At 46.6% G+C, this 27,948-nt stretch overlaps 1 protein-coding gene across 1 annotated transcript; it reads left to right on the top strand.

The window, feature by feature from the left end:
• Window positions 1–15,025: 15,025 nt before the first annotated feature.
• Window positions 15,026–16,147, top strand: LOC119176282 (E3 ubiquitin-protein ligase MARCHF3). Its single transcript, XM_037427487.2, has one exon. It carries the CDS (start codon window positions 15,129–15,131, stop codon window positions 16,044–16,046), a length of 918 nt encoding a protein of 305 aa, XP_037283384.2. The 5' UTR covers window positions 15,026–15,128; the 3' UTR covers window positions 16,047–16,147.
• Window positions 16,148–27,948: the final 11,801 nt, after the last annotated feature.

Here is a 27,948-nt window from a genome sequence, read left to right as displayed (position 1 = left end):
CGGGCAATTTTAACGTTAAGAAATACCCGACAACGGTAGCGTTGACCCGACGAATGCAAATAATAAATGTCAGGGTCCCCGCTGGAATCGAACCCAAGCAATATGCATGGCAATGAAGTATTTTACCTCAGAGCTACGCCAGGTCTCCAAATTCCTTTTCGAATAGACGCTAATCTTCGTGAAATGTCAATATTCGTTGCAATGCTGCGTATACCTAATTTTATAAACATTACATAAGTACTCGTTTGATACAGCCGTCACATCGGGTTAACGTCAACTGTGGTTAGTTGCCATGCGCTGAAGTTGATATATGTAGCAGCGTCAAAGGCTAGCATGCTCGTGAGCATCAGCGCTTCATATCAGCTTCTGGTGTTACTAATACGCATGTTCGAGTTGACGTCGTGGCGCAAGTGCAAACAACTGGTTATATAAACATCTGTAACTCTTCAACTTATGTCTGTGCGTGCAACTTCGTACATATGTTTAGTGTCATTTCCTGGTGTGTCGCTCAATAGAAAAATTGTAACATGGTCACCTTCCCTCAGCATGCTTCGCATAACGTCGTTTCCCAGGTATGCGGGATCTGCCAAATTTTCGTCATTACCAATGGTAGCCTGGGCAGAAATCACCTCGTATATTAAGTTATCAACAACGCTTCAAAACGCGCAATCTTGATTTTGTCGCAATCTGTCAGACCATCTAGTGCAGGTCAGAGCCACTCCGCCCTACGTAGAGCTGTCAGACGGGAAGACAAGTGCGAGTGCGTGTATACTCCCTGCCTCACCATTCGCATAGCAAACGCTTCGCTGCATGTGTATATGTGGACATAGACATGGCTTTTGGGCATGTGACCCCAGTGCCCGTATCTCTTGTAATAGATCTCTGCGCTCGCATCGCGCTTCGACGCGCGCGAGCTACCCCGCACCGTTACGCACGCATTCATGCGTGGCCATGAACTTGACAGTGTAGCAAGCGTATACTCGTGCTTCCAGTGAAAAAATGAACGATGTTTTAGCCACTGAAACCACGATATGGTTACGAATCACGTCGTAATGGGTAATCGAGATTGATTTCGACACCTGGAGTTCATCATAACATACTCCCGAACATAAGTAAACGAATGTTTTGGCATTTTACCCTATCGAAAAGCGGCCACCCTATCGAAAAGCGACGGAAAATTGGATCTGCGCCAGGCGAATCTTTATAGCGGCCAAGTTATCATGACAGCCTTTCAAGATTTCATACATTTGTGTCCTGATTTGGATAGCCGGTGCAAACTCGCAGCACAGTTCATGCCAAAATAACGAAAGAGGACATAAATCATGATTGCATGTGTTGGTAATCAACATAACTAGTTACGACGGCGTATTATATCTGATGTACGCTGACAGCTCGACATACGTGCTGCATTTTGCTGCAGTTTACTTGGCCAATAAATCTCCTTTCCCAAATGGCGTAAACTACTTATGCTTAGGAATCACTTCTTATCAGCGCATAAGCTATACACACATCATTATATGAATATTATCAATTGTTGAGGTTTTACGACCCAAAATTTTAAATGAACACTAGAGGCTCCGTATATAGAGGAAGTCTCCGAAAATTTCCAGAATCGGTGGTTTTTTAACATGCACCTAAATTTAAACAGACGTCCACGAGCATTTCGCCTTCGTCTAAATGCGGCCACCATGACCTTCAGGTAAGCAGTCATGCACCATTACCTCTAGACTTCACGGCGGGCCAATGTATCAATAAATTTTTAAAACAATATATTAGTAACCAAAGCCACATTCAAGCCGGGTGTCTTCATAGTGGGTGGTGATGCTACGACAAAGGATACAACTTTTAGACGCTGTCAAAATGAAGCTATCTTCTTTTCTAAGCTGTATAGATAAGCTGACAACGCTGCTATATTGCCTCTCATATGGTCTCAAAAGCGGAATTAGACAACATGGTGGACTGCAACAGCGTCCTTATACATGCACACATGCACACAATAGAAATCACGGTCAGCAGGACACGACTGTGAACTTTGATGCTGTCATAAAAGCGGCGAATCGTTCTTTCATCAGTCTGCCTTTATTTACCTTCAGCGATACACTGAAAAGATGTCAGTGAGAGTAACAAATTTCCATGGTGAAGCAGCTGCAGCACGAGCTTTGGGACACGAGACAGGCGCAGAACGTACACAAAGTTGCACGCATAGGTGATACGAAGCATTTGCTAAAAGGGCACAACGAAAAAAAAAAAGCAACAAGAAGCTAAAACGAGGCTCGGGATCCATAAAGCCGTGTTTGTACGGACTAATGGCTGGTGCACGCCGGCGACTATAGCAGCGGTCGTGCGACCATTTGCGACTGGTCGCAAACAGCCGCAAACGGTCGCAAAGCGACTGCTTTGGCTAGTCGCTTCCTGACCGATTTTTCAGTCGCGCGACTGCGGTCGCAAAGCTGCTGGAACCAATTAGCGATGCTCAATTTTTGTTGTTTTTTTTTTCATTGCGCCTGCGAGAACGGATAAAAACAAGAAATGCGGCGTGCTCGGTTTGCTCCGCTCACTCAGCTGGCGGTGATCAGCTGACCGGCACCGGTCTTCAAAGTTCTCGCTGATAACGAGATCCGGACCTGACTCTCCGCTATTGCGAGTTCCGGTCGCGCTCGCATGCAGCGTCTGCCGGTGTGAACATCATTCGCTTTTTGGTCGCTACTCGCAAATGGTCGCGCGACCACTGCTAGTCGCCGGTGTGCACCAGCCTTAACAGACCCATGCAAGAGCCGCTATATGGTGGCGCCGCTGTTACACTGCTCGGCGGCTGATGCGAAAGAATCCTGCTCGACCCCGGCCGAGGTAGTCGCATTTTGATGGAGGTGAAATGCTAGAGGCCCGTGTGCTGTGCAGTGTCGGTGCACGTTAACGAACCTCAAGTAGTATAAATTTACCGGCGCCCTCCACATACGGCGAGCTTCACAATCATATCAGCGTTTTGTCACGTAAAACCCACGGTGTAAGAATAAAACCCCCGCGGTTATGAAGCGGGCAAGAAGCCAAGGCGCCAGAGCATGCTGCACGAGATCTTGTAGCTTTGGAGCACGCCCGTGCAGATGTTTCACGTGCAAGCAAGCGCGTTCAGACTCTTCCGCAGCGCTAACTGTTTCTGGCACATCATCGAGGTACGAGGCTTCCGCGGCGCTGCCACTGCTGGCACGGTGGATCGCTATTATAGCTGAGATTTGGTCGACCCCGCAGGTGCTCCATCCACCGACGTATTACCGACGCATGTTTGTCTCATTTCCCGCGACGGGTTCGAATCGCGGCTGCGGCGGCTGCATTTTCGATGGAGGCGGAAATGTTGTAGGCCCGTGCGATCAGATTTGGGTGCACGTTAAAGAACCCCAGGTGGTCGAAATTTCCGGAGCCCTCCACTACGGCGTCTCTCATAATCATGTGGTGGTTTTGGGACGTTAAACCACACATATCAATCAAATCAATCATTTCCCGCGAAATCGACACCTGAAGTTTTTTTTTTTTTCAACCTTTAAGAATTATTGATTGATATGTGGGGTTTAACGTCACAAAACCACCATATGATTATGAGAGACGCCGTAGTGGAGGGCTCCGGAAATTTCGACCACCTGGGGTTCTTTAACGTGCACCCAAATCTGAGTACACGGGCCTACAACATTTCCGCCTCCATCGGAAATGCAGCCGCCGCAGCCGGGATTTGAACCCGTGACCTGCGGGTCAGCAGCCGAGTACCTTAGCCACTAGACCACCGCGGCGGGGCTTCAACCTTTAAGAAAGCCTTAGTATTCGGGCTAAAGAATACTGGTCGTCTCATAACAGTCCCAACAGCACAAATATTAACACTAATTGTCCTTAATATAGCCAATACAGTGCTTCCGTCTGACCTTAGAGGAAAATCAATCTAGTTTTCGCCAATGGGGCTGTTCTGTGACGAAAGAGTGTTCTCCAATATTTCGCATGAACTGACTCATACGTTTTCGACGTTGTGAACAAACCTGCAGTAACAATACGAAGTATAAAAGAACAAAATAAACATTTACTTAACGAGTGCTGCGCAACAGGATTCAGCAAATCACCCTGCCCACCGAAAAGTATAATGTACTTATATACGAAGATGTGACTGTGAACATGATGCACTAAGGACCGCATTCAGAAAACTTTTTATTTGCAACTGTTGTACACCATTTGCAATTAGCTTTAGCTATATAGTAGTGGGTTTGTTAAAATGAGTTTCCGCTTCCATCGGAAATGCAGCCGCCGCAGCCGGCATTCGATCCCGCAACCTGCGGATCAGCAGCCGAGTACCTTAGCCACTAGACCACCACGGCGGGGCCGGCCAAGAAGGAAGAATGAGACGACGTGAAAGTTCAAGAGCGCGAAATCACCTCGCGTTGAACATGGTGACACTGATGTTGTGAGAGTGCAATTTACTCCGATGACACCTCAACTTGGGCAAGTTGGTACATACACGAAAAAATGAAGCACCGCTTAGACGGAAACAGGCGACACACGATGAAGCACAGATGAGCGCCAACTTATAACTGGTTTTGTTTGCACTTCAACAGGATTTTTGACGCACCAAACCTGCCTATATCAACCAATACACTGATAAGAAACAGAAAATGTTAAGGAAACAAGAATTCTGAAAGTAAAAAAAGAAATTGAATTACATGCATTGTATTAACAACTAACTACAAAACTTTTCTGTTTATTGTTGCTTTTTCAAGCAGTTTTGTAGTTATGGCGTCTCACACAATCATGTAGTGGTTTTAGGACGTTAAAGGCCACATATCAATCAATCAGTTTTGTAGTTATGAATTACCAACTCGCCCAGCGTTCAGTACACTGCATTAGACGTCAAAAAAGCCATTTCCAAATACAAAACCGAACAATCGCAGGGCGTGAAATAACTGCCTTGTCCTGGTTATGAGTGAAAGTAGGTAACTAAATAAACATGGGACAAACAAAACTCGAAAAAAATACGTAGGGATGAAATGAGTGTATATAACTTAGGGCAAGGGTCTCAAACTTACCTGGGCTAGCGGGCCGCGTAGTCACGCTAATTTATTCCTGCAAGGACCAGGACTGCAGAATGTAGAAAAATAGGGTGCAGGGGGGCTGGTCAGTACAACATGTCAGCCAACGTCGCCATTTGAATAGCCTGTGACATCTCAATATGGGTCACTCCTGAAGAGGAAAGGCGCCTTGGGATCCCAATCCTAACATCATATCAATACCACTCTCCTTAATGACAAAACTCGGGACGCCGACTGAGAGTTTTATCTCACGGTTATGTATCGAAACATTTTGACCGTAAGAGGTGCCTCATGTAAAAATACTTAAGACTAGCCATGCCTAGCTAGCTCACGAACATTTACTTGCAAAATTAAACAAATATAAATGGGATGAAAAGAGTCATGCGTGGGCCACGGGCTGCTTGCGACAGGTCGGTGGACCACGAGTTTGAAACCACTGACCTAAAGAATAAATATCAGTGACAGTAAAAAGAAAACTAACAGCCTGCTGCTTTTAGCGAATAAAAAAACAATTGTAACAAAATCAAAAGTAAACAAAGTAATAAAAATTCAGCAGATCCCACGTACCTGAGAATTGGCGTTATGCGAAGAATGTGGAGGGAAAATGACCATGTTGCATTTTTTTTACTGAGCGACACGCCATGAAATAAATATATGTACAAAAGTTGCACGCACAGACATACGTTGAAGATGTTTATAAAACCAGTTGCTTGCACTTGCGCAACGATGCCAAGTAGAACATGCGCATTAGCAGCCCCTGACGCTGATAAGAAGCGCTGATGCTCGCGAGAATGCTGGCCCTGGACACTGCTACCTAAATCAACTTCAGCGCATGGCAACTAACCACAATCGATGTTAACCCGATGAGATGGCTGTATGAAAGGAGTACACTGTAATGTTTATAAAATGGGGTAGACAGCGCTGCAACCACTATTAACGTTTCAGGAAGAATAGCGTCCATTTGAAAGGTAGTTCAGAGACCTGGCGTAGCTCAGTGGTAAAATGCTTCATTGCGAAGCAGAATGCTTTGGTTCGATTCCAGTTGGGACCTCGACATATATTTTTTGTATTCGTCGGGTCGACTCTACCGATGTCGGGTATTTCATAATGATAGCGCACTAAAATGTCCCATGTGTGTTCTAATCTTTACTTGGTTGATACTAAGTGTCAATCCCCTGTGGCACATACCCGCATACCAGTGGCACATACCCGGCCGTGGGTATGTGCCACTGGTATGCGGGTATGTGCCACTGGTATGCGGCTATGTGCCTCGAGTATGTGACGACATACACGACAGTATTGTGACATTATATATGTCTTGACCAGTGCGTCATGTTTGTCAAACCATCTTACCCTCCCATGCTAATTTTGGTTGACGCCAAGTTAAGGGGGTGACCACGAGAGCACCCAAACGTAAGCGGATAGATAGATAGATAGATAGATAGATAGATAGATAGATAGATAGATAGATAGATAGATAGATAGATAGATAGATAGATAGATAGATAGATAGATAGATAGATAGATATGCTCGAAGTCGCCGAAGTTCGCGAAGAAATAAAAACATAGCCACAAACGTACCAAAGTAAATTCTGAAGAACCCAGCATGCGAAAAACAAACTGCCTCATTTGTGTGATGAAAATCAAGTGTCAAAATGAAATGACCAAAACACACACACACACACACACACACACACACACACACACACACACACACACACACACACACACACACACACACACACACACACACACACACACACACACACACACACACACACACACACACACACACACTTGTGCACGCATGCACACGGGAAAGCACGTGATAGCGAAACGACACACTAAACAAAGCCATCTAAAAAGTCATCCTCTGCATCCATTAGTGCAGATAAAGCCTTACTCACGCATTTAAACCTTTACTTACGGAAGGTGTTGAGACGAACATAGATTGAACAAGTTTTAATTTATTTCTGACCTCAGTTCTGCTTTTCAGTTCCAACATTTAAATCAGTTGGAAATTCTGTTCAAGGTAAAATGAAGACCTACTTCCCTTTGGAAGCGCCCATTCCAAACTCGTCAAGAGAGGAATGGCAATCATAATGTGGTTTTGGGACGTTAAACCTCAGATATTATGGGGAATAATAACAAATTGTGACCAGTTCACCCTGACAAAATCTTGTGAACATTGCATAATTAAAAGCTTCAAAGATCAGGTAATACGTTTTAGCAGCGCAGGGTATCCGTCATTCCTGGTATCTGAAGTTTCCGGTTCATTGCTTCAAATGATTAAGTGGCTTGACATGAGAAAAGAACGATGGAATAGACAGAGGCAGGTGCGAGTGATTTCTTAAATCCATGAAATTTCACATCATATGAAGAGGGTGGTGTCGAAACGTGCTGTTCGGGTAGTATTTTCAGCCCCGTGTGAGCTGTCGACATTGTGTACCATGATTAATCGGCAAGGGTTATTTCAGCGTACGACCAACCACCGAAACAGGTTCACAGAATGCATTGCAAACATAGGCGCAGCCATGGGGGGGGGGGGGGGGGGGAGCTTATTTTCTGGAAATTTTTCAGTTTTGCTTTCCTATATGTACACACGCATGCAAACGCACACACGAAGATATGTGAAGTATGGTTGAACCCCCCCCCCCCCCTATAAAATATCTAAGAACCCCCCTCGCTGCAAGTGTCGTTTGTGACATTGTTTTTTTATAATATCTGTGGTTTACGTCCCAAAAGCACGATATGATTAGATACTTTTAGTTGGGCGTAAGTAACGAGCCCACGTCTGCAGCACTGCCACGGAGAGAACTGCGCATGTGCAGTACGTAACGTATCGATTTCAGAAATGTGCGCGTCCGCCCCCCCCAAAAAAACGCGGCGTGTGTAAACGTGACAAGGCGAAGCGTACGCGGCGTGACGCTCTCGCGTTATCTCGATTGGAATAGGAACCAGATAGCAAAACGGCAGCGACGGCGTCGAATGCAGAGAAAAACTAAGCCGGCCGAAATAGAGTACATTTCACTTTGAGGGACGATGATGCGCTGCTATCGGAAGTACAAACCAGCGATCCGTTTAGGCATCATGAAAAAACCAACGTAAACCGGATACATGGATCCAAATAATGACTGATGAAATAGGTAAATATAACAATGTTGATTGACAGCAGAGCTCTATCTTAGCAAGTGGCTTTTACAAACAGTTATGTCAAAGTTAAAAGCGTGTAACAAGTGTATGCGCACGAGCCTTTTGCGACAACAACATTCATCGTTAATCAGACTTGTGCAGCGTGCGCCTTCTCTGTGAGGTCGTCATTGCATTGCACTGTTGCGAGATGAACTAAGCTCAGAAGTATAGCTTCTTTCGCAGTATTGTTGCTTCCATGCTTTGAGTCGTGCGTCAAGATGAATGTAGTTATATGCAATGAATGCATGTGTGGCGAGCGCATGCGCGGAGTGTTTGTGTCGTTATTCCTGTTTGCCTGCGCCCACACAGGTGCAGGTATAGAAGAGTACCGTTTTGATGTTTTTTTGTATAATGTAACAGTGGATTGTTGAGGCTGTCTCAACGTTTTCGTTGGCCTATGGGCCGATCCTGGATACTATAAAATCGTGGCAGCAGAACTCCCGGTTTATGTCACATGCATGATTGATTGATATGTAGGGTTTAACGTCCCAAAACCACCATTTGATTATGAGAGACGCCGTAGTGGAGGGCTCCGGAAATTTTGACCACCTGGGGTTCTTTAACGTGCACCCAAATCTGAACACACGGGCCTACAACATTTACGCCTCCATCGGAAATGTACGTCACATGCATGTGGGAGAGTCATGCTACGTACAACGTTTCCAAGAATATGTATTAATTAGGAATCATTCTTGATGTTACCTGAACGAAAATTCCACATATGACGTCATTGGTAAAGCGGCACTTCGCTCTCTATACTCTGGTTCTGGAAATAGTGATGCCGACAAAACAGTGAAAACCACGAAGCAACCCGGCGTAGCTTAGTGACCCCGTCACTGACGCTGGCCCACCACCGACACTCTAAAAAAAGCAGTACTTACTCAAAGCCGAAATGAACCTTTCTGCTTCATTCAAACTTAGGCGGGAGTGTGCCGTCATGCATGACGTTCCTGCTGAGATAACGCGTCTCAGGCATATGACGACCGGCAGTTCCCTGCAAACATGCTGCACTATAGTACAGGTTGTAGCGCGGCGTTCTTGCATTCGTCGTCTGAACGAGAGCTTTTTCAGAAGCTGTTGGGGAAACGCTGCTTTGGTTGTCAAAGATGACGCTGCCGATTTACACGCTGTGCCTGTGGCCGCAGTGTCTGCGATCGTCTCTTGTTGCCAAGGCTGCACCCGTAATTCACCACAGGTCCACGAAGAAGTGGCACTCGATGTACCCGCGCTCGGCTAAGGCAATGTTGTGGAGTAGTCATACCACATTGTGCAACATAGTTTCACAAAAAAAATTAGTATATAAAGTTTTACGTCCCAAACCCACGATCTGATTATGAGGGACTCCGTAGTGGAGGTCTCCGTCAATTTCGACCATGTGGTGCTCTTTGACGCGCAATGACATCGCACACCACACGGCCCTCTACCATTTGCCTCCATTTTCGGAAAAATTTCCCAACGCATGCTAGACGACTCGACCATTACGGGGAAAGCTACTGCGCTCGAGCATTAACGGCACAGGTGGCGCCCTCTGCTGGCATTTTGGTTTTTGTTGGAAAAAATCAGCCCGACCGGCCGTCGGTGATGCATCCGTGTGCCATACGTGGTTGAGTGGCTTTGCTTTCGTAGTTTGGGCAAATATACCAGCACACGGCGCGAATTATTTCACCGAGAAAGAAGCGTGAAGCATTAACTATCCTGGGCCGGATAGGTAATGTTTGCGGCGAGAAAAGCCTACGAGAACTACCAGTGACGGTTTTATTACTGATTGTGCCTTCTTTTTCCTTACTTGTGTTTTCACTGCATGGTTCTTCTCGCATCTAAACCAAGAAATGAGCGCAAACTTCAACAAGCTCTCATCAACCAAACTACGTGCAGAAAAGAGAGATGCTAGGATAACTGCCTGTGGAATGTTGACGGAGGATGAGAAGGAGAAACACCTTTATTGAAATAGAGAAGCTTGGCGCACGCGGCTCACCATGGGTGCCGGACTAACATTCTCGGATCTTTAGAGTGTAGAACAGCAGCAAACAGTTTCGCGTATATTAGCACTCATAATAGACCGCAGAAGGATGTCGTTAGTACGCGAGGATTCTCTCTCACGTATCTGCGCGAACCATGGTTCAGATAGAAGCACGGGTAATTTAATAACAGTAGTAGGAGCTGCATTCGTAGCCGTTTTATGTATAGTAGGATAAACTGCTTTCATGTGAAGAAAGCGTAATGTTGCGTATTAAGAAAGTGCATCCTCCCACTAATACTGTTATACTCACGAGCGCATTGACGCCCATTCATTTATGTCGTCATCTTTTACCTTGGTGATTTTAACTAGAGACGCTTATATTACAGTGTACTAGAAACGCTCACAGTATACGTTCTACCTATATATAAAAATAGCTCTCCCGGCTACACCATGTATCTACCTTGGTAACACAGTCGCAGTGCGTTCCAACGATGTGACCCGTAGTAAGGACGAACCCTGCCACAAGTTTCACGTGAACACCAGACCTCACAGACGGTGCGCAAGCCGCCCTCGCCGAACCTATAGAGACCGTTCCTCCTCAGACGTTTCAAGTGTCAACTTCAAGCGTCTAACATAGCGTTCTTTTTTGAAGGGGCAGGCACGTTGAGCCTGGCGAACAGTCGAGGTAGAGGAGTGCCGTATCACCTCCCTTGGTTGTTGCTCCAGCTTGAACGCAAAAAATCCTCGTTCCACACCGTTTATACAAGCGTAAAAAGATTGTTTTCCTCCTCCAAAATGTTGTTTTTTTAATAATATACGCGCGTTTTTGGCACTACATCAATAAAACATGCGTACGTGAACCGCAACGCACTGCCTTCAGTGTGTTAGTTGGCGAGGACGTTTCCAACCAAAAGCACGAACGAAGCTTTCCTGTTTACTCGACAGGGCGTGCTCACTTTTCCGCAAATGGTCTATAGGTGACCGCTAATATGGGAAACCGCAGGGAACTATGGGATACGACCGCTTCCGGTTCGACGCACCACGCTGGTTAGCAGCGGCACGCGCGCATTTTTGTACCGCTCCACTGAAAAAAAAAAAACACCTCTCCGTATAGTTTCAGTGCTTTAGAAGCTGTTTTTTTTTGTTTTTCTAACCGTGATTGTGACAAGGACAAGCTACGAAACGAAAGCCCCGAACAGTAGGGAAACTTTTTATCCCACTAATATATGATCTGCAATGCATTTATGCTGCTCGGAGGTACTGTCCGTTTGGCTCGCAGATCAGTCAATGCAGAAAACAGTTTTCATTGTATGATACGTTACTGCTGATAAAAAAAAAATCACCATTTTAAAAATCAAAGTGCATGGGGATGACTGTAGCAGTGTGCTCAGAGTTCATTTCGGGATCGCTGCTTCGGCCGACATCGTCAGTTGGTCGGCATAAGCGCAGCACTTTTGGAGTGCGTTGGGATATCTTTTTTTTTCTAGCGTTGAGCGCGCTATAAGATGTATTTCTTAGTCGAAGTCAGGTGCTTATTTAAACGGTGATCTTGATCAAGCTGCGCGCCACGGCGGCACATAAACAATACATTCAGACGTAGACGGTGCCGAATAATCGAAACCCTGCGCTTTTTTAACGCACTTGTTCCTTTGGGTGCTGTCCTGGCGCAGAGTTTGACCAAGATAACGCAAATGGACTCGTCCAGCGCTTCGTCTAAACTTACTCTTGAGTGAAGCTTATGCCTTTTTTGTCATATATATGGGTGCAGTGGCCGGTGCTCATCTCGTATGGCAGGCAGATTTCACCCGCGCGGCCCCCTAATATCTTTGCTAGGCGCGCCTGCGCGACAGTTTATTTCTCAATATTATATTGACAGGAAATTCATTCGTAAGCTTTTTTTTAGTGTGGAATACACAAGTATCTGTGATAAAATTCTTTTCGCACACTCTGGATTTAACGTTCCGTGTATACTCAAAGGCTACCTGTCACCGTGGCTCTCTTCACAGCCGCGGCCCACCTCATTTTTCTTTCTTCGTTTTGTGCCAATCGATTCGTGCGTTTGCCTTTCACGCTCGAGTCGGAGCAGCCAACGGCTCAACAACCCACCACGGTTTATCAGGACGAAGATAAACGGGCAACCGCGCGCGCTAATCCCGAATAATCTGAGGCATGCGGCGAAGCGGTTCACCGTCATCTACTCTTCTCGAACTGGAAGGCGGTAGCAGACGGTGCATCCCACAATCCCTCGCTCTTTTACTGGTCGCCTATTCCAGCGCATAGCTGCGCGGATCGGTTTTCCGTCAATTTCCACCACTATCCAAGGCTCAAAAGGAAAGTATAAACTAGCACAAAATAGAAATATCGAGCCACCTACGTCAAAACATGAGATCAGAAGTCGCAGCTCTCTGTCTCCTTTGGTTTACAGAACATTAAACACATGAAGCAAATCTTCTCTAGTGAAGCCGTAGACGCCGCTGAGCCAGCTCATCATTTTGAGCTTTCTTTCGCCTATAGTTACATCGCTAGGAACCTAAAGGATTGAACATCGGTAATCTATAATTAGAGAAAACGTGCAGGCGCTTGCAGAACGCCGATGAGAAAGAGGCACGAAGCGAGTTCGGTGCCCAGCCGGCGTCCCTCGCGCAAATATTGGCGGCGGCCAGCGCGGAGGCTATTTTGCAGCCCGGGCCGCTTGCGCCGCGCGCATCGGGCCGTCGACTTCCGGCGTTGCGGCGCGAGCACGGATTCAGGTCGTCTGCTCACTGTCGTGCGCGCCGGAGAGCCGCCCTGTTTGGATGCAAGCGCCGGAAATATCCGCCACCAGACGGATCGAGCGGCTCCCGATGCTGCACTCCGTGCGCGGTGAATTATTGCTCTGCTGAGGCAGAAAACTCCGCGGATGGATCAACCGCGCTCCCTTCCCCACTCGAAAAGAGTACCCGAGGGAGATAAGGGCGAGAGCGGTGGCTCGCTTCCAAATGGGCTGCCGTCGATAGCCTGCTGGCGAAGATCCGCGCCCCCATGACGTGCAAAGGGTTCGCTCCTTGAGCGCTCCCTGGAAGATGGTCGCCCCCACCGACACCACCCCCACTTCTCTCGTTCACGCGCGGCCAACGGTCGCGCGGCCGGAAATGGAAATGGCCCGCGCACGAGACGCCTCGATGGGCGCCTTCGTCGTCGACGTCGCCCGACTCGAGCCGCGACGTCGGCTCCTTGCAATACAGGCGCGGCCTCAATGAAACGAAGCCGCGAACGGGAGTGCGCATAGTGCCATGACCGGCACGGGTTTCGTCGTGCGATCGGACTTTTACTATGCATCCAAGTAGCTTGGGCTTCCTGTGACAGGCGACAGGGCTTCTTTAAGAAGTCATGCAGAAGTTATAACACCGAATCTGAACCAAGGTCGAGTTTGATCGTTCATCCCTTCACTATGTCGACGAGCGAGTTAACATTCGTTGGATCATTTTCGATCAACGCGAAAATGCTAAAGACCAATGTACTTAGTTTTAGGTGTGTAGTGAAACGGACCCCGGTAGTAGAAATTCCCGGAGCCTTCCGATAGTGCATGCCTCATAATTATTCCACCGTTTCAGCAAGCGAAAACCACAGATGTTATCGATCAGGATGGTCGTTGATTTGCCGGTCGCGTACGACACGTGGGTCGCGTAGTTGGGGCTTTCCTCGTCTATATGATTCGCTAATAAGAAAGACACCACCTCTACGCATACAAAAAAGCAATTTAGAAGACCAACGTTCCCTAATAACTTCGCCATGGCTTCATCTCACATGTGTTCAAAAATGCGCGCTATATTGGCGTAACTTTCTTAACGATCTCTTGTTGATATTTAGCTGCGTACGCTTTTGCCATGCGCGAAAATATGCGGACTTATTCATGAGTCAATGTGTACCCAGCACGAGCATGAAAAACAATCCTAAGTTACACTGTCCCCAGTAAACATTGTAAAGAAGAAAAAAACGTCTTGAAAGAAAATTGGCAGGTCACAAGCCTTAAGGGAATTGACTTCATGGGAAGCAATAAGCAAGTAGGAGCCTGTATTAGATATTTTGTTTTGCGCCAAGCGTTATGAGGTGGATCAACGTCTTTGTGTATACCTTATATATAGTGCGCACATCGTGGGCTTACCAGGCACGTCGGCTGCTATGGAATGTAGAGGGTAGCTCATGGTTCAACGTAACGTCGGAATTCACGTCAGACCAGAGAGCTAACATTTACCGCAACAAAGTGCACGTCACGGTTCGATGATGCCCGTATGATAAGTCGAGTTCATAGGCGTATTAGAGCAATGCTTGACTAGAGCTTGTGTAGTCAGTGTTTACAACGTTGTTATAAAGAGCAGATAGCCAGCCAGCACTGTAACCAGAACTGGCATTGGCCCGACGCGCACGCTTCTGCAGGATGCTTTCCCAACGAAGTTTCAAGAACTGGGGCGGCTATGTAGCACAATACTCGACTGCAATGGAGAATGGCCGAGTTCGAATCAGGCTCGAACGCGTATTGTAATTCGTTCCTGTTGTGGCACACCGGCCTGTTGTGACATACCTTGGCTATGCCACTGCGCCAGACCTTAGAGCATGCATACAATGTCCCATGAGCACGAGTAGCACCCTTCTTATCTGTAGATGGGTGTTATGAGGTTTTACCTTTACACTCGACCACACAGTGAATTTTTCTACTTGAGACAATGTTAGATCATGCGCGTCTTGACAGGAAGTAGATAAGAAGAACGTGCTACCAGCGCGTCTGCAAAAAATCACTCTATATTTATGATGCTGCATGAAAGCAATACAGCGCTGCGGCCTTGGCGTAGTACGATCACGTGCCTGCGTGGTGATACTTAAACGAGACATGGGACAATTGTAGTGCCACTGAAAGTCAGGCTGTTCCGAAGCTTGACATGGCCGAGGGAGCAGCTGCCAGGACAGATACGCCCCTGCAATCAACGCCCATCATCGGTGGACGACATGCTGACGAGCCGCACGCACACCCGTGCGTCGACACCTTTCGGGCGAACACAATGCTACTCGCGCAGGTACGCAGCGCGCACGGTTCACCATCTGACGAAGACGAAGAAGACCCCGTCCCGCTCTCGCCGATCCTCGCGGCGACCAACGTGACGACGAGCAGCGGACCTATCTGCCGCATTTGCCACGAGGGTGACCACAGGCTTCCGCTGCTGTCGATCTGCCTGTGTTCGGGCACCATGGGTCTGGTGCACTTGCTCTGCCTCGAGCACTGGCTCAGCACCAGCGGTAGCGAGGCCTGCGAGATCTGCCACTACCACTTCAACGTCGAGCGTCGGCCCCGGCACTTCTGCGAGTGGGTGAACAGCGCCAGCGTGCGCCGCGCCTTGGTCGGGGACCTGTTGTGCTTCGGCTTGCTCTCGCCACTGACTTTCCTCTGCGGCGTGCTCTGCCTGCACGGCGCCGCGCAGCAGGTACTACAGCGACGGCTATGGGAATCCGTCGGCCTCGCGGCGCTCGCTTTCATGCTCTTCACAGTGTACAGCGCCTGGACCGTTCTTACCTTCCGCTACCACTACAGCTGCTGGAGAAAGTGGCGCGTGGCCAACCTATACGTCAAGGTGGTAGACCCGCCCCGTGCCCCGAATCTCGCTGTCGAACCTGGTTGCAGGGGGTCCAAACCGCAGGACGGCGGGGGCAACGCCGTCATCCCTGCCACCCGCATGCTGCCGCACACAGGCAGGAGCATCTTGACTTCGGCATCGGGTCTCTATTCGCCGTTCGAGATTTGCTCGCCGAACACAGTGACTTCCGGCAGCACAGTGTGGGAGTACCTCACGTCGCGCCATTGAGAAGAGTGCGGCGCTTTTTTTTAATGTAAACTTTTATAATTTTTAATTCGTTCACTTAGCTTTTTATCACTGGTGCATAAACATGGCCTTTATGGAAAGAAGCGTGTGTGTCATATGTTATAAATCAATGAACCTCGAAGCCGCCCCGCTTTCCTACGGCTCTAGTCTGTTAAGGCGACACCAAGAAAACTTCACATCCTGCAGGAGTTTCATTTCTTAATACTTCTGCTTTACTTTCGTTCGTTTTGTGAGTGTCACTATCAACGGCGCTACAACACTATGGACGAGGGAAAAAACGTCACACCACGCCCACACCTTATCTTCCTCATTCCTATTGGGTGCAAGGACATACCATGGCGCCACCGTGTGGAGGCATTCCTGTAACATGCATGCAGGGTTTGTGCGCAGCCCGCAGCCGCCCAGACTCCTTCTCTTTTATGGTTTTTGCAATACTTTACTTCCACGAAATCCGAGAAATATTGCTGCAGCTCGATCTTTGCTGCCTGCACGAAATGCTAAATAACTGCTCCGAAAATGTTTTACCCTTCTCATAATGCCTCACTGCAGGCGTCGTCCGCTATAGCCACCTATATATATATGAACACTACGGGAAACAAGTACACTGCTTCTGTAAAAGGTAAAAAATCATTCTGTGTCGAACTGAAGCACAAATGGGCATCAACATGTGCTTGCGGCAAATGAATTTTTGAAGCAAGAAATGCGCGCAATCGCACTGCTGCACTCATTGTAGGTTTGTAGCTAAAGGATCTTTAAGTGTTTGGTGCAATACGAAGCACGCAAAGATATTTGTAGAATGTATTATAGGCGTTATGTATCTAATTTTTTTTTATCATGTGGTCCATACTACATCGGTCGGGGCGCTGTCTGAACGATATAGCTTTAGGGAGGGAGCCCGTGAATCTGATGCGCGGATCACTGGGAATCCACTTGGCAAGTCACTGTTCGAATTGTAGGTGCACCCCGAAGTTTGATGAATGCCAAGAAATGGCAAGATATAAGGACAAGAGGGCACGGGAAATATGTGAAGCATTTTTCATACGCTAAGCAGGAACTGAGTAAGTGCACCGTCCGTCAATCTGTTGGATAATGAATATAAGCATATTCTCAGTTAAGTTGTCATTTCAAGATTGGAATAAGGTGGTCTGGCGCATGCGCCATCATTTGTCCTTTCTTCTGTGTGTCATCTCCTCGCCCTCTTGACTGTATATACATTCCCGCCATCTGTGCAATAAAATTGGTTGTGTGTGCTCTGTCCTATCTCTCTGCGCTTTCTTCCTTCTGAAACGTTCCCTGCGCAAAAGGAAGTATATTTCTTTCAAAAATCTTCAACTCGCTGTGTGCTCCATTCTGTTCAGTTTGTCTTTCTCCTCCTCATCCAGCTTTTATTGCGATAGCAATTGTATAGGCACCCTCGGCTGTATTTTGCCGCCGGCGTCGACTTCGTCATCGCCTACACTTACCGTATACGTATCTATATATATGAAAACGCAAAAAAAACTATACTGAAAATTGACTTCGGTGCACGGAAACGAACGTGCGACCTTTAAAATGTGAGTGCGAGTAGTTGACCAGTGAGCTACGAAGGAGCACCTTTTTCAACGTTCTAAGATGGAGGCGGAAATGCTGTAGGCCCGTGTGCTCAGATTTGGGCGCACGTTAAAGAACCCTAGGTGGTCGAAATTTCCGGAGCCCTCCTAGCTACGGCATCTCTGCAAATCATATCGTGCTTTTGGGACGTTAAACCTCCTATCAATCAATCAACGTTCAAACAGCAAGCTATTTATGTCTATCGTTTACCGTTGTTGACGGGCATCTCGGGGGAACTATGTTTTCAGCATTACCGGCAAGATGGTGCAATGAGCGCGTCACCACATCGTCACGAAGCGGTGGCGCGCGTGGGTGGACGCTCACTCGCACACCCTCATCTCGCGGTTGGCTTTCACCGGAGCGATTCTGTTGTAGTTACCGGGCACACAAAGGTCACTGCAATCGTTGCACAGTCTGTGTTTGCGAAGAGGGTACGCTTTTCAGACACAGCGAAGTAACTACTAAGACGCTTATTCGCGTTCATCTGTACCTGTATGTTTTGTGCGTCATTTGTGCGTGAGAAGTGCGGAGCACGTTTCGACCACCTGCTTGCCATTCTGCACGTGACTTTCCAACTTGTTGCTATCGCATTCATTGATTTGCCTTTGCGGCAAAGCTGTGACTGTTTTTTGTCTAACTGCTGCTATACGAATTGAAATGGACTCTTTCGAAATAGGCTACCTGGGGGCGTATTCCGTGGAAACCATACTTGGTCATAGCGAATGTCCAGGAATACATTTTCAAAATGCTGTCCCACTAATTCCGCACCGTGAGCGCATAGCACGCGCAATGAACGCGTTCTGAGGAAGTACCGGACACTGTTCTAAAACGGCTCTACGGCACTTCATCAGCAGTGTGAATAAAAGCGCCTTTCTGAAGACGTTGCGAAGTTTTGATTCGCACTCAATGACATGGCTGGCCACCGAAGCTTTTTAACATCATGTTAAACTGTGCCGCAAAATGAGTTTGGCGGCGCTGACTCCTGCGTTCAGATTTTGGGTCGAGAACATGCTGATTTTTGCGTAGTTTAACGAATAGGTTCTGGAGCATCCGTGAACGGGAAATAGGCGTAATATGGGGCTGATTCACGTTGCTTCTGCTGTGTTCTGGTTATATTTTATTTATTTTGTTTACAGATACTGCTGCCTAAATAGAAGAAACGTAGCAGAAGTGGGTGGATGAGTATGAAAATCTAACGGCAACCATACAATGCATATTTTAAAAGTATATTACAAAATTTTGTTTGGAAATTCTTACACAAACTCTTCAAGTGTTTTTTTTTTTCGCGAGAAACGATGTAGGGTGTTCCAAATGTCGACAACGCTTAGAAAAAAGCAATGCTAAAATAATTCGCAAATGGCTGAAAAGCAACAATATTGAGTGGGTGGGATCAAAGTGTGGCACTCTAAGTAAAATGGCTGAAAGAAATCTGAGCTTGAATGCAACTTTGGCCAATCACTACAATTTTCTACAGCATAGCGATGCACTCAAGCATGCGTCGATGAGCCAGGGGTTCTAATAATACAGTGCATGGGTGAGATATAGAAAAATTGCGGTCATAATGGCATATCGACAGGAAATGAGTCATTTTGCTTTCACTTGTATGGCCTCAAGTTTATTTATGTTAAGTTCAGTGTATGACGACCGTATATTACTGAGGCTAACAACCTTATGAGGGATTTTTAAACAGGTAATTCACAGTCCCTGGTCTTAAGAATTCGTTTTTAAGTATCCCATTTCCTAAGTGTCCTAGCGCAAATGGTTTCAATGTGAAGGTGGCACTTTATATTTTGGGTAAAGGTAACTGCAAGGTATTTGAAGGTATCCACTTAATTAAAATACTGTCTATTGTAACTATACCTGAAATCAAGCAGCTTTTTTTTAAAACGCAAAGGTCCTTTGCAGAATTTTTGGCAAATTATATACTCTTTATCCAAGCAGTGTTCGAACCACAATTAGACGAAAATACATTGTTAAGACCTTCTCGATCCAGTCTTTTAATTACACTGGTGTAAAGCGTGCAGTCGTCCGCGTACAAACGCAGTTTTTCTGATGTGTTCCTGTGCAACGTCAGTAACGTAAATAATGAACAGTAGGGCCTTAAGGACCGAGCCCTACAAAATGCCTGAAGAAACTGTGGCTGATTATGACTGTGCATGATTAAAAGTTACAAATTGGGGCCTTACACGTAACCAGCTATCCATCGAAGTAATTTATCACCACTAAAAATTTTGCTGAGGTCCCACACGTGCTGTGGAAATAGTTACGTATTTCTATGGAATGCAGAGACCAATAATACGTTATTTTAAATTGCAAATTTTCTCTCACGTTGGTACTCTCCCCCCTCACAATTACATTCCACAAGCACAAGTACTTTTTCAACTTGTGTGCGTTTACCTCACGTCTATTGTGGATCTAATAAAGCTATTTCACTCACTCACTCACTCACTCACTCACTCACTCACTCACTCACTCACTCACCTTGTGTGTCTTGTCATTGTTTTCCGCGTTGTGTTTGATCCATGTATACCAAGTACCACCTGTAAAGTATCACCAGTAATTATGCAACCGCTATAGCACCGCATCTGCCAGCCGCTGTAATGCTCGTACACACAATGTACAGAGAGCACATCTTCCACCCGTGTATCGAGAAAGATGTCAACAACGGCCGACGAGTCAGTTCACATTGCACTATCTCCAGAATCGACCCATATTCTGTGCTGACTGAAGAGAGTGAACTACGGCAGGAGCAAAATTACGACCGACGTACCACTGACACATTTGCTGTTACATGCATATTCGTCTTAGATCACTAATGATGTCATTATGTGCATGCATGTCCTCCTCTTTGTCTGCACTATGACAGATGCCATATTGAGAAGGCCAGTTACCCACCGTTGCTAACTAGACCAAATAGTATGGGCACCACAAATCTCCCATAAATTTCTACAAGCTTTACCTAATACACGCACATATTCACTTATTATGTCTCAGATGCATGGTGCACACTGAAGCTGATACGTGATCATTTCAAACTCGTGAGCGGCCATTATTTATTAATTGGATGCAATATTTGGTGTGCCTTTATACTCTCCTACCTGTTTTCATACTTATAGCGGTATTTCCTCATAAGGGTCCTCAGTATTTCAGTTAGTAACTTCAAACATTGCTCTTGAAACTGAGAAAAAACAGTCAGAGAGTTACAACTGTCATGAGTGACGGGGCTGGCGAGGTATCAGGGCTGTCGGCAACTGCGGGTGACATGGTCACCCTTATCCAAACTGGCAAAGAGCACCCGAGGGAGATAAGGGCGAGAGCGGTGGCTCGCTTCCAAATGGGCTGCCGTCGATAGCCTGCTGGTGAAGATCCGCGCCCCCATGACGTGCAAAGGGTTCGCTCCTTGAGCGCTCCCTGGAAGATGGTCGCCCCCTCCGACACCACCCCCACTTCTCTCGTTCACGCGCGGCCAACGGTCGCACGGCCGGAAATGGAAATGGCCCGCGCACGAGACGCCTCGATGGGCGCCTTCGTCGTCGACGTCGCCCGACTCGAGCCGCGACGTCGGCTCCTTGCAATACAGGCGCGGCCTCAATGAAACGAAGCCGCGAACTGGAGTGCGCATAGTGCCATGACCGGCACGGGTTTCGTCGTGCGATCGGACTTTTACTATGCATCCGAGTAGCTTCGTTTTCCTGTGACAGACGACAGGGCTTGCTTAGAGGTCAGCGTCATAGTCGAGTCAAGGATGAGTTTGCTATTTAATCAGTCTGCCAACTGAGCTAAGGCGAGCATAAACTAAAGTATTGATGTGGGCTTGCTGATATGTCATCTCGGAGTTACGGTGCCACACCGAAAAGAGGAATATACGACAAAAGCATATGAACATACGTACAGAAAGTAACATAAAAAACATAAAGAAAAGGAGTTTTAACAGATGCTTTTTAAACGACGTGAGTTTCCCTGAAATGTCGCTGGTGTCCCTGCAGTGAAAATACGCCCAGCCGTTGTGGTCTAGTGGCTAAGGTAGTCCGCTGCTTACCCGCACGTCGCGGAATAGAATCCCGGCTTCGGCAGCTGCATTTTCGATGGAGGTGGAAATGCTATAGGTCCGTGTGCTCTGATTTGGGTTCACGTTAAAGAACCCCAGGGGGTCGAAATTTCCGGAGCCCTCTACTACGGCGTCTCTAATAATCATATGATGGTTTTGGGACGTCAAACCCGACATATCACTCAATCAATGTAGAGAAAATACCATTACCATACACAGGAATTGGCAGCATTTGACTCGTCTGATTATAGCAGCTGAGTGGATTGCCATAATTTGTGAAGCACGGTAATTTTCTATCCGTCGTGGTGGAGCAGTCGTTAGCGTGCTCGGCTGCTGAGCCGACGGTCGCTGGTTCGACCCCGGTTGCGGCGGTCGCATGTTGATGGAAGCAATAGTGTAGAGGCCCGTGTACTGCACGATGCACGTTTAACAACAACAGATGGTCTAAATTGCCGGAGCCCTCCCCGGTCTGTCATAGTCATATGGTGGATTTGGGACGTGGAAGCCCAAATAATAATTAGTCAAATAGAACGCCTCCCCCCCTCCCCACTCATAGTAGTCGAGTAAAGAACTCCAATGCTTGCGCACTGTTCGTGTTGCTGTACAAGTGTCTAAACTCTAGCAATTGTTCTGTGACGTTTAAGGCAGTAATTAGGCATGACATGGCTCTCCAAAATAAAGGCGCTTTCACGTTTTCATTTTTGCCGGCAGAGAGGGCAAGGGTAATTGTTATCACGCATGCCTACGATTCCACCCTCTTCACACACAAAACGCCACACGCAGTGAGGAGCTTTGCGCGGACCCTCATCCTCTTGCATGCGTAATCATGAGAAAGACAATTAAACATTGGAGCCAGATATCTCGCAGCACAGGCGTGCTAGAAAACATCTTCCAGCTGCAACTGCGTACAATTGATTAACGTCGCAAACCACCATACGATTATGAGAGACGCCGTGAGAGCTCCGGTAATTTCGACCACCTGGGGTTCTTCAACGTCCACCCAAATGTGAGCACACGGGCCTACAACATTTCCTCCTCCATCGGTAATGCAATCCCGAAAACACCACTCACGACACGACGCTTAGTAAGCCAGTAAACGCGTGAAAACAAAGTGTGGGTGGCGACACCACCTTGAGATTCCCGTACAAAACTCTTAGACGTAAGAAATTTCGAAGGTGTCTACTGGTTCCTACGTAGCTTCCAGTCGATAAAAATGAAGTGCATTGTATGTAACTTGTGGGTGCCATAGACCTAGCATTCGAAGTTTCAGAAAATTTCATCGAGCCAGTGCCACTGAAATACATTTTGAAGTTTTTATTGCCCCACCGTGGTGGTCTAGTGGCTAAGCACTAGGCTGCTGACCCGCAGGTCGCAGGATCAAATCCTGGCTGCGGCGGCTACATTTTCGATGGAGGCGAAGGCGAAAATGTTGTAGGCCCGTGTGCTCATATTTGAGTGCACGTTAAAGAACCCCAGCTGGTCGAAATTTCCGGAGTCCTTCACTACGGCGTCTCTCATAATCATATAGTGGTTTCGGGATGTTAAACCCGACATATTATCATCATTAAACCAAATCGTTGTTTCTCTTTAGTGACCCTTTAAGAAGACACCACAAAAGCACTCACACGAAGGTAGATCGATATATATATATATATATATATATATATATATATATATATATATATATATATATATAAGGGAAAGAAGTGTATACCTAAGGGCTCGTTTTTCCGTGTTTTGACACAATATTAATGAGATCTAACAGACAGTAATGCCAAGGAATGTACAGAGAAAGTTATTAGAACCATTGGAATGTAAATAAGAAAGAAATGTGGATGAAAAAATAACCAGCCGTGAGCATGAAACGAACCATGCTCTAACCCCTGAGCTATCACAGCGGCTGCTCACGGCTGGTTATTTTTTCATCCTCTTTTCTTTCTTATTTACATTCCATTGGTTCTAATAACTTCCCCTGTACATTCCTTGGCATTACTGTCTATATATATATATATATATATATATATATATATATATATATATATATATATATATATATATATATATATATATATATATATATATATATATATATATATATATATATATATATATATATATATATATATATATATATCATAACATTACAAACGGTCAGTCTCTTCAGTTCGTCGTGAAATGCTTCACAATAAATTTTTGAAGGGCATAACAGGCACTCATAACATATCAAGGGTTTTTAGAACCACGCACCAAATATATGCACGTATTTTCCCCTGATATAAGCAATGCGAAAGAGAAACGAGAAAAAACGAAAGCACAGGGAGGTTAACCAAATGCTAGTATCCGGTATGCTACCCTTCACTGGGGTCGGGGAATAGGGGGTGGAAAGAGAGAAGGAGAGACTTAAAAATAAATAAGAAAAAACACGGACACACACGCACCCACAAAATCAGTCCACTCAGAGGCGTTTCGACAGGCCAGTAGTTCGCAAGAAGCCGTAGCGCTTGCACGGCCTTCTTCTCTGATGATGAGTCATGACGATGGCGCAGTATACTTTCTTCTGACAGCGGCTGGTCGTCTAACTTGTTTAGTGTATTGGAAAGGTATGTCTTTCTATAGGGTATATACCGGGCAGTCACACAGGACGTGTCGAATTGTCTCTTCATCTCTGCATTATGCACCGGCGGCCATGTCGGCCATTCCTCTGCGGAACGTGTACGCACGGGTAAACGCGACTCCCAAGTCTACACAAAGCAGTAGCGTCACCTCGTAGAAGTTTTGTTGGAAGCCGTAAGCCTAACGTAGGATCAAGCGATCGCAATCTTGCATGCGTAAAAAGAGACTCATTCCAAAGTGACATGGAACATTGGCGAGCAAGCATGCGGAGCCTTTTAGCAGGGTCCACCCTAGTAAGAGGTATTGACTGGTCGTTGTCTTCTGTATGGGTTGAACGGGCAGCTTGATGAGCCCGTTCATTGCCGATAATTGCAACAGTGGCTTGGCAACCACTGAAATATAACGTGGTGCCTTTTCTCTGTTATATGTTGTAGCATTTCTGCCGTCTCAAATACCAAATTCTCGTGGGTGCAGTCTTGCTACTTCTCGTACAACAGAAGTAAGGCAAGCTGCTTGAGAGCTGCTATTGATAAATCTTGTTTTTTTTTTCTGGATGCCTGATATTGTCAGGTTTACGACTGGATGTTTGAGACACTATGAAGGAATTCAAGGTCTCGCCGCGGGCGTCAAACCAGTGGGTAGAGAATCACCATGTGCAGTTACTGTACGACAAAAGGAAGTATGAGGCCTCTCCGCTGGTAGAGAGGCTATATGGTGGCGGGTACGTAGTCCGGGCCACATGCCTTATGTGCGTCCGCAGAGCTTCAATTCGCAAAAATTCTAGAAAACAAATGGGAGGGGAGGAAGCAACACTGAGCTGTATAGGTATACTTAGCATCCAATAAAGGGCAGACGCACTTTTTGTGTCAGCTAAAAATGATCAATATTAACGCTAAAAATAAAGGGCGAAAAAAACGAAAGCTAGCCTGAAAGTCAAAGAATCGTTCTTTTCAAAAACTATTACTTTTTATTGTTTAGTTATGCCATTTATTTTCGGATAGATGCGCTACCAGGCACTGCATTGTAGTTTTTTCGGTGCAGCGTTGTTGAACTCGGCGGCGCACCCTCGATCGTGGTGCACTCTACAGTCCATGCGTGAAAGAACGATCATATACAATTGATAGAGTTATACGTGCCACTACCACCATATGGATGTTCTTTGCAGTTTACCCCCATTCGAATACGGCCGCCGTGGCCGGAAGTCGTACCTGCGTCCATCAGCATAGTCACACGACACCCAATAAGGCTATGCTACCCCGGCAGGTGAAAGCACAAAGGGAAACAGGCTGCGAAGTTTCACCGAGCGTTTATTCGCCAGACTAGATTACAACCATCAGAAACTTTTTAAACATCATTATAACTAAACTTTTGTGAAAAGTGAACCAATGACTTCTGTAGGTTAAACCAAATTCTCAATCGCATTCGTTTTGAATTGCCCATGCCAGCACTGAGAAGTAGGAAGGAATTATGCACGCGAGCAGTATGTCTTTCTCGTCCATGATTCTCCTTTGTCGTGAGAAACTCAACACAAAATGCACTTCTAGTAGCAGCTGTGCACAGCAAGTAAGTACTAACGCTCACTCACCTTTGTGAAAAGAGTATTCCGAATCCAGAGTAATAACCACCACAGCCACAGCGCTAACAACAAAATTGTGGCACGCACTATGATTGCAAGTTGACACGCGAGGCGAATCGCGAGAGGCATCTGAAGCAGAAAAGTATGCAGGCACAACATTCTATAAAGTTATAGTAAACTTGCGCACTGCAGCGATAGTTCCTCCACTCAAGTATGAGAGCTCCCGCGACGCCAACAGCCACTGTCGTGGCTCACGAAAAAATACCGTCGGATGCGAGGTCATCGCTTATTTATCTCGCAAGACCCGCGTTGCAACGTACGTATACACTGCTAGGACGGTTGTTACCGCATTAAAACATTGTCATTGAAGGGCTAGTGGTGTACTATATCCATGGCTAACGGCCACACTTGTGGTACGCACGTAAAAAGAATATAAGCAAACGTTAAGACGAAAAAACTAAACGAGGTCGACGTGACCACAGAACACCTACCACGACGGAGACAAAGTTTGGTCTGCACGCTGCGCCCTCTCCAAGTAAGAAGAAAAAAAAAACTTGACCTCTGAAATGGCTAACGCGTAGCAAGTGTTTGCACTCTCAGAGGCTTCAAGAAAAAAAAAAGTAACTGTGGCAGTGGTCGACAGATGGCCAGCGTTCGAATTGCCGTGGGCATTCTAAGCGCGGCTTGGGGCATCCGCCTTCGTGAAAACCTGATAAGCTCTAGTAATTATTCCGTTCATTACTGTGCAACCATTGATTAACTAAGGTTTACCTAAGCATCAGATACAATATATTTACGTGTGCGCATGTTGTGGTATTGATAAAAAACGTAAAAATGTGTAGGAAAACCTACTTGTTACCTGTGCCACTCAGGTCAGTTGAAATTCATCGCTATATAAGCTGGCGCGCTTTCATAGTAGAGTGTGAGTAAACACATCCAGGTGTGAGCCGTTGGTTTGAATGGTTGATTGTGCTCTTGTTGTGTACTTGTTAGCGTATACGCTAGTGTACTTGTTGCGTACTATTTGTGTACTACGTGACCATGTGTGCATGTGTAGCTATATGGATTGCGTCAGCACATAATAGGCTTTCGGTGTCCGTAAGTGGTCTTGAATGGGTTGATGCGTAAAATATCCGCAAGGGAGCCGTGATAGTGAGTAATAACAACAAACGTCGCGGCAGTAAACTTTTAGATGCGGAGCATCTTATACTCGCGCCTTGTAGTGCGCCGTCCGCGCCGTCCGCACCGCTTCTCGAACATTCGACAGCTGACGCGCGCGCATGCGCCGTCGCGCCGTTGCCCACTCTTCCACCATCTGTGCATCCCTTCCTCCTCTACACACCGCGCGCGCTTCACTCCTCCACCATCTGTGCACCCTTCCTCCTCTACACACCGCGTTCGACATTTACAATTCTCCTGATTCTCCAGTGGACGCGCATGTGGCGTCGCGCTTCGAGAACATTCAACAGCTGACAGTGCATGCGCCGTCGTGCTGTATATATACTCAAGGTCGGCGCTCGCTCGCTCAGTTGCCGCTCGTCGGTTGGTTTGTACGGCGCGTCGACGTCCAAGGTCGCGGTGAAATGAATTCCAACGAATCCACAAACACAATGATCGACGTCCCTTCGACCAGCGCCGCCCTTTCGCATACGTGTGTACGTGTTCACTCATTTAACACCCCCTCCTACAACCACGTTAACCAATTTAGCCATCGACCCAAGTAAGTCGCAATTTAACACCCCATTTCACAACCACGTTAACCAATTTAGCCATCGACCCAAGTAAGTCGCACTTTAACACCCCGTTAACCAATTATATGGTCCGCATCCTCCTCAGTGTTCCCCTGAGGGAAGCTGCGGGCAATTTTTTTTCTTAACTTCGATCAATCCCTCCAGATGGCGCCACCTACCACCTACTTCATTGCTTTGACGCTCTCACACCTCCAGCCATTTATATATCGTTGAACATCTATCTATCAAAGCTGCACTACGGATTCGGAATGGTTTCGCTGCGATCGAGTGTACGGTTTGGAGGCACATCTCGTGACCTGCGGACCC

The sequence above is a fragment of the Rhipicephalus microplus genome, chromosome X (genome assembly GCF_043290135.1).
Source record: "Rhipicephalus microplus isolate Deutch F79 chromosome X, USDA_Rmic, whole genome shotgun sequence".
NCBI lineage: Eukaryota > Metazoa > Arthropoda > Arachnida > Ixodida > Ixodidae > Rhipicephalus > Rhipicephalus microplus.
This window is presented reverse-complemented; position numbering and strand designations above follow the sequence as displayed.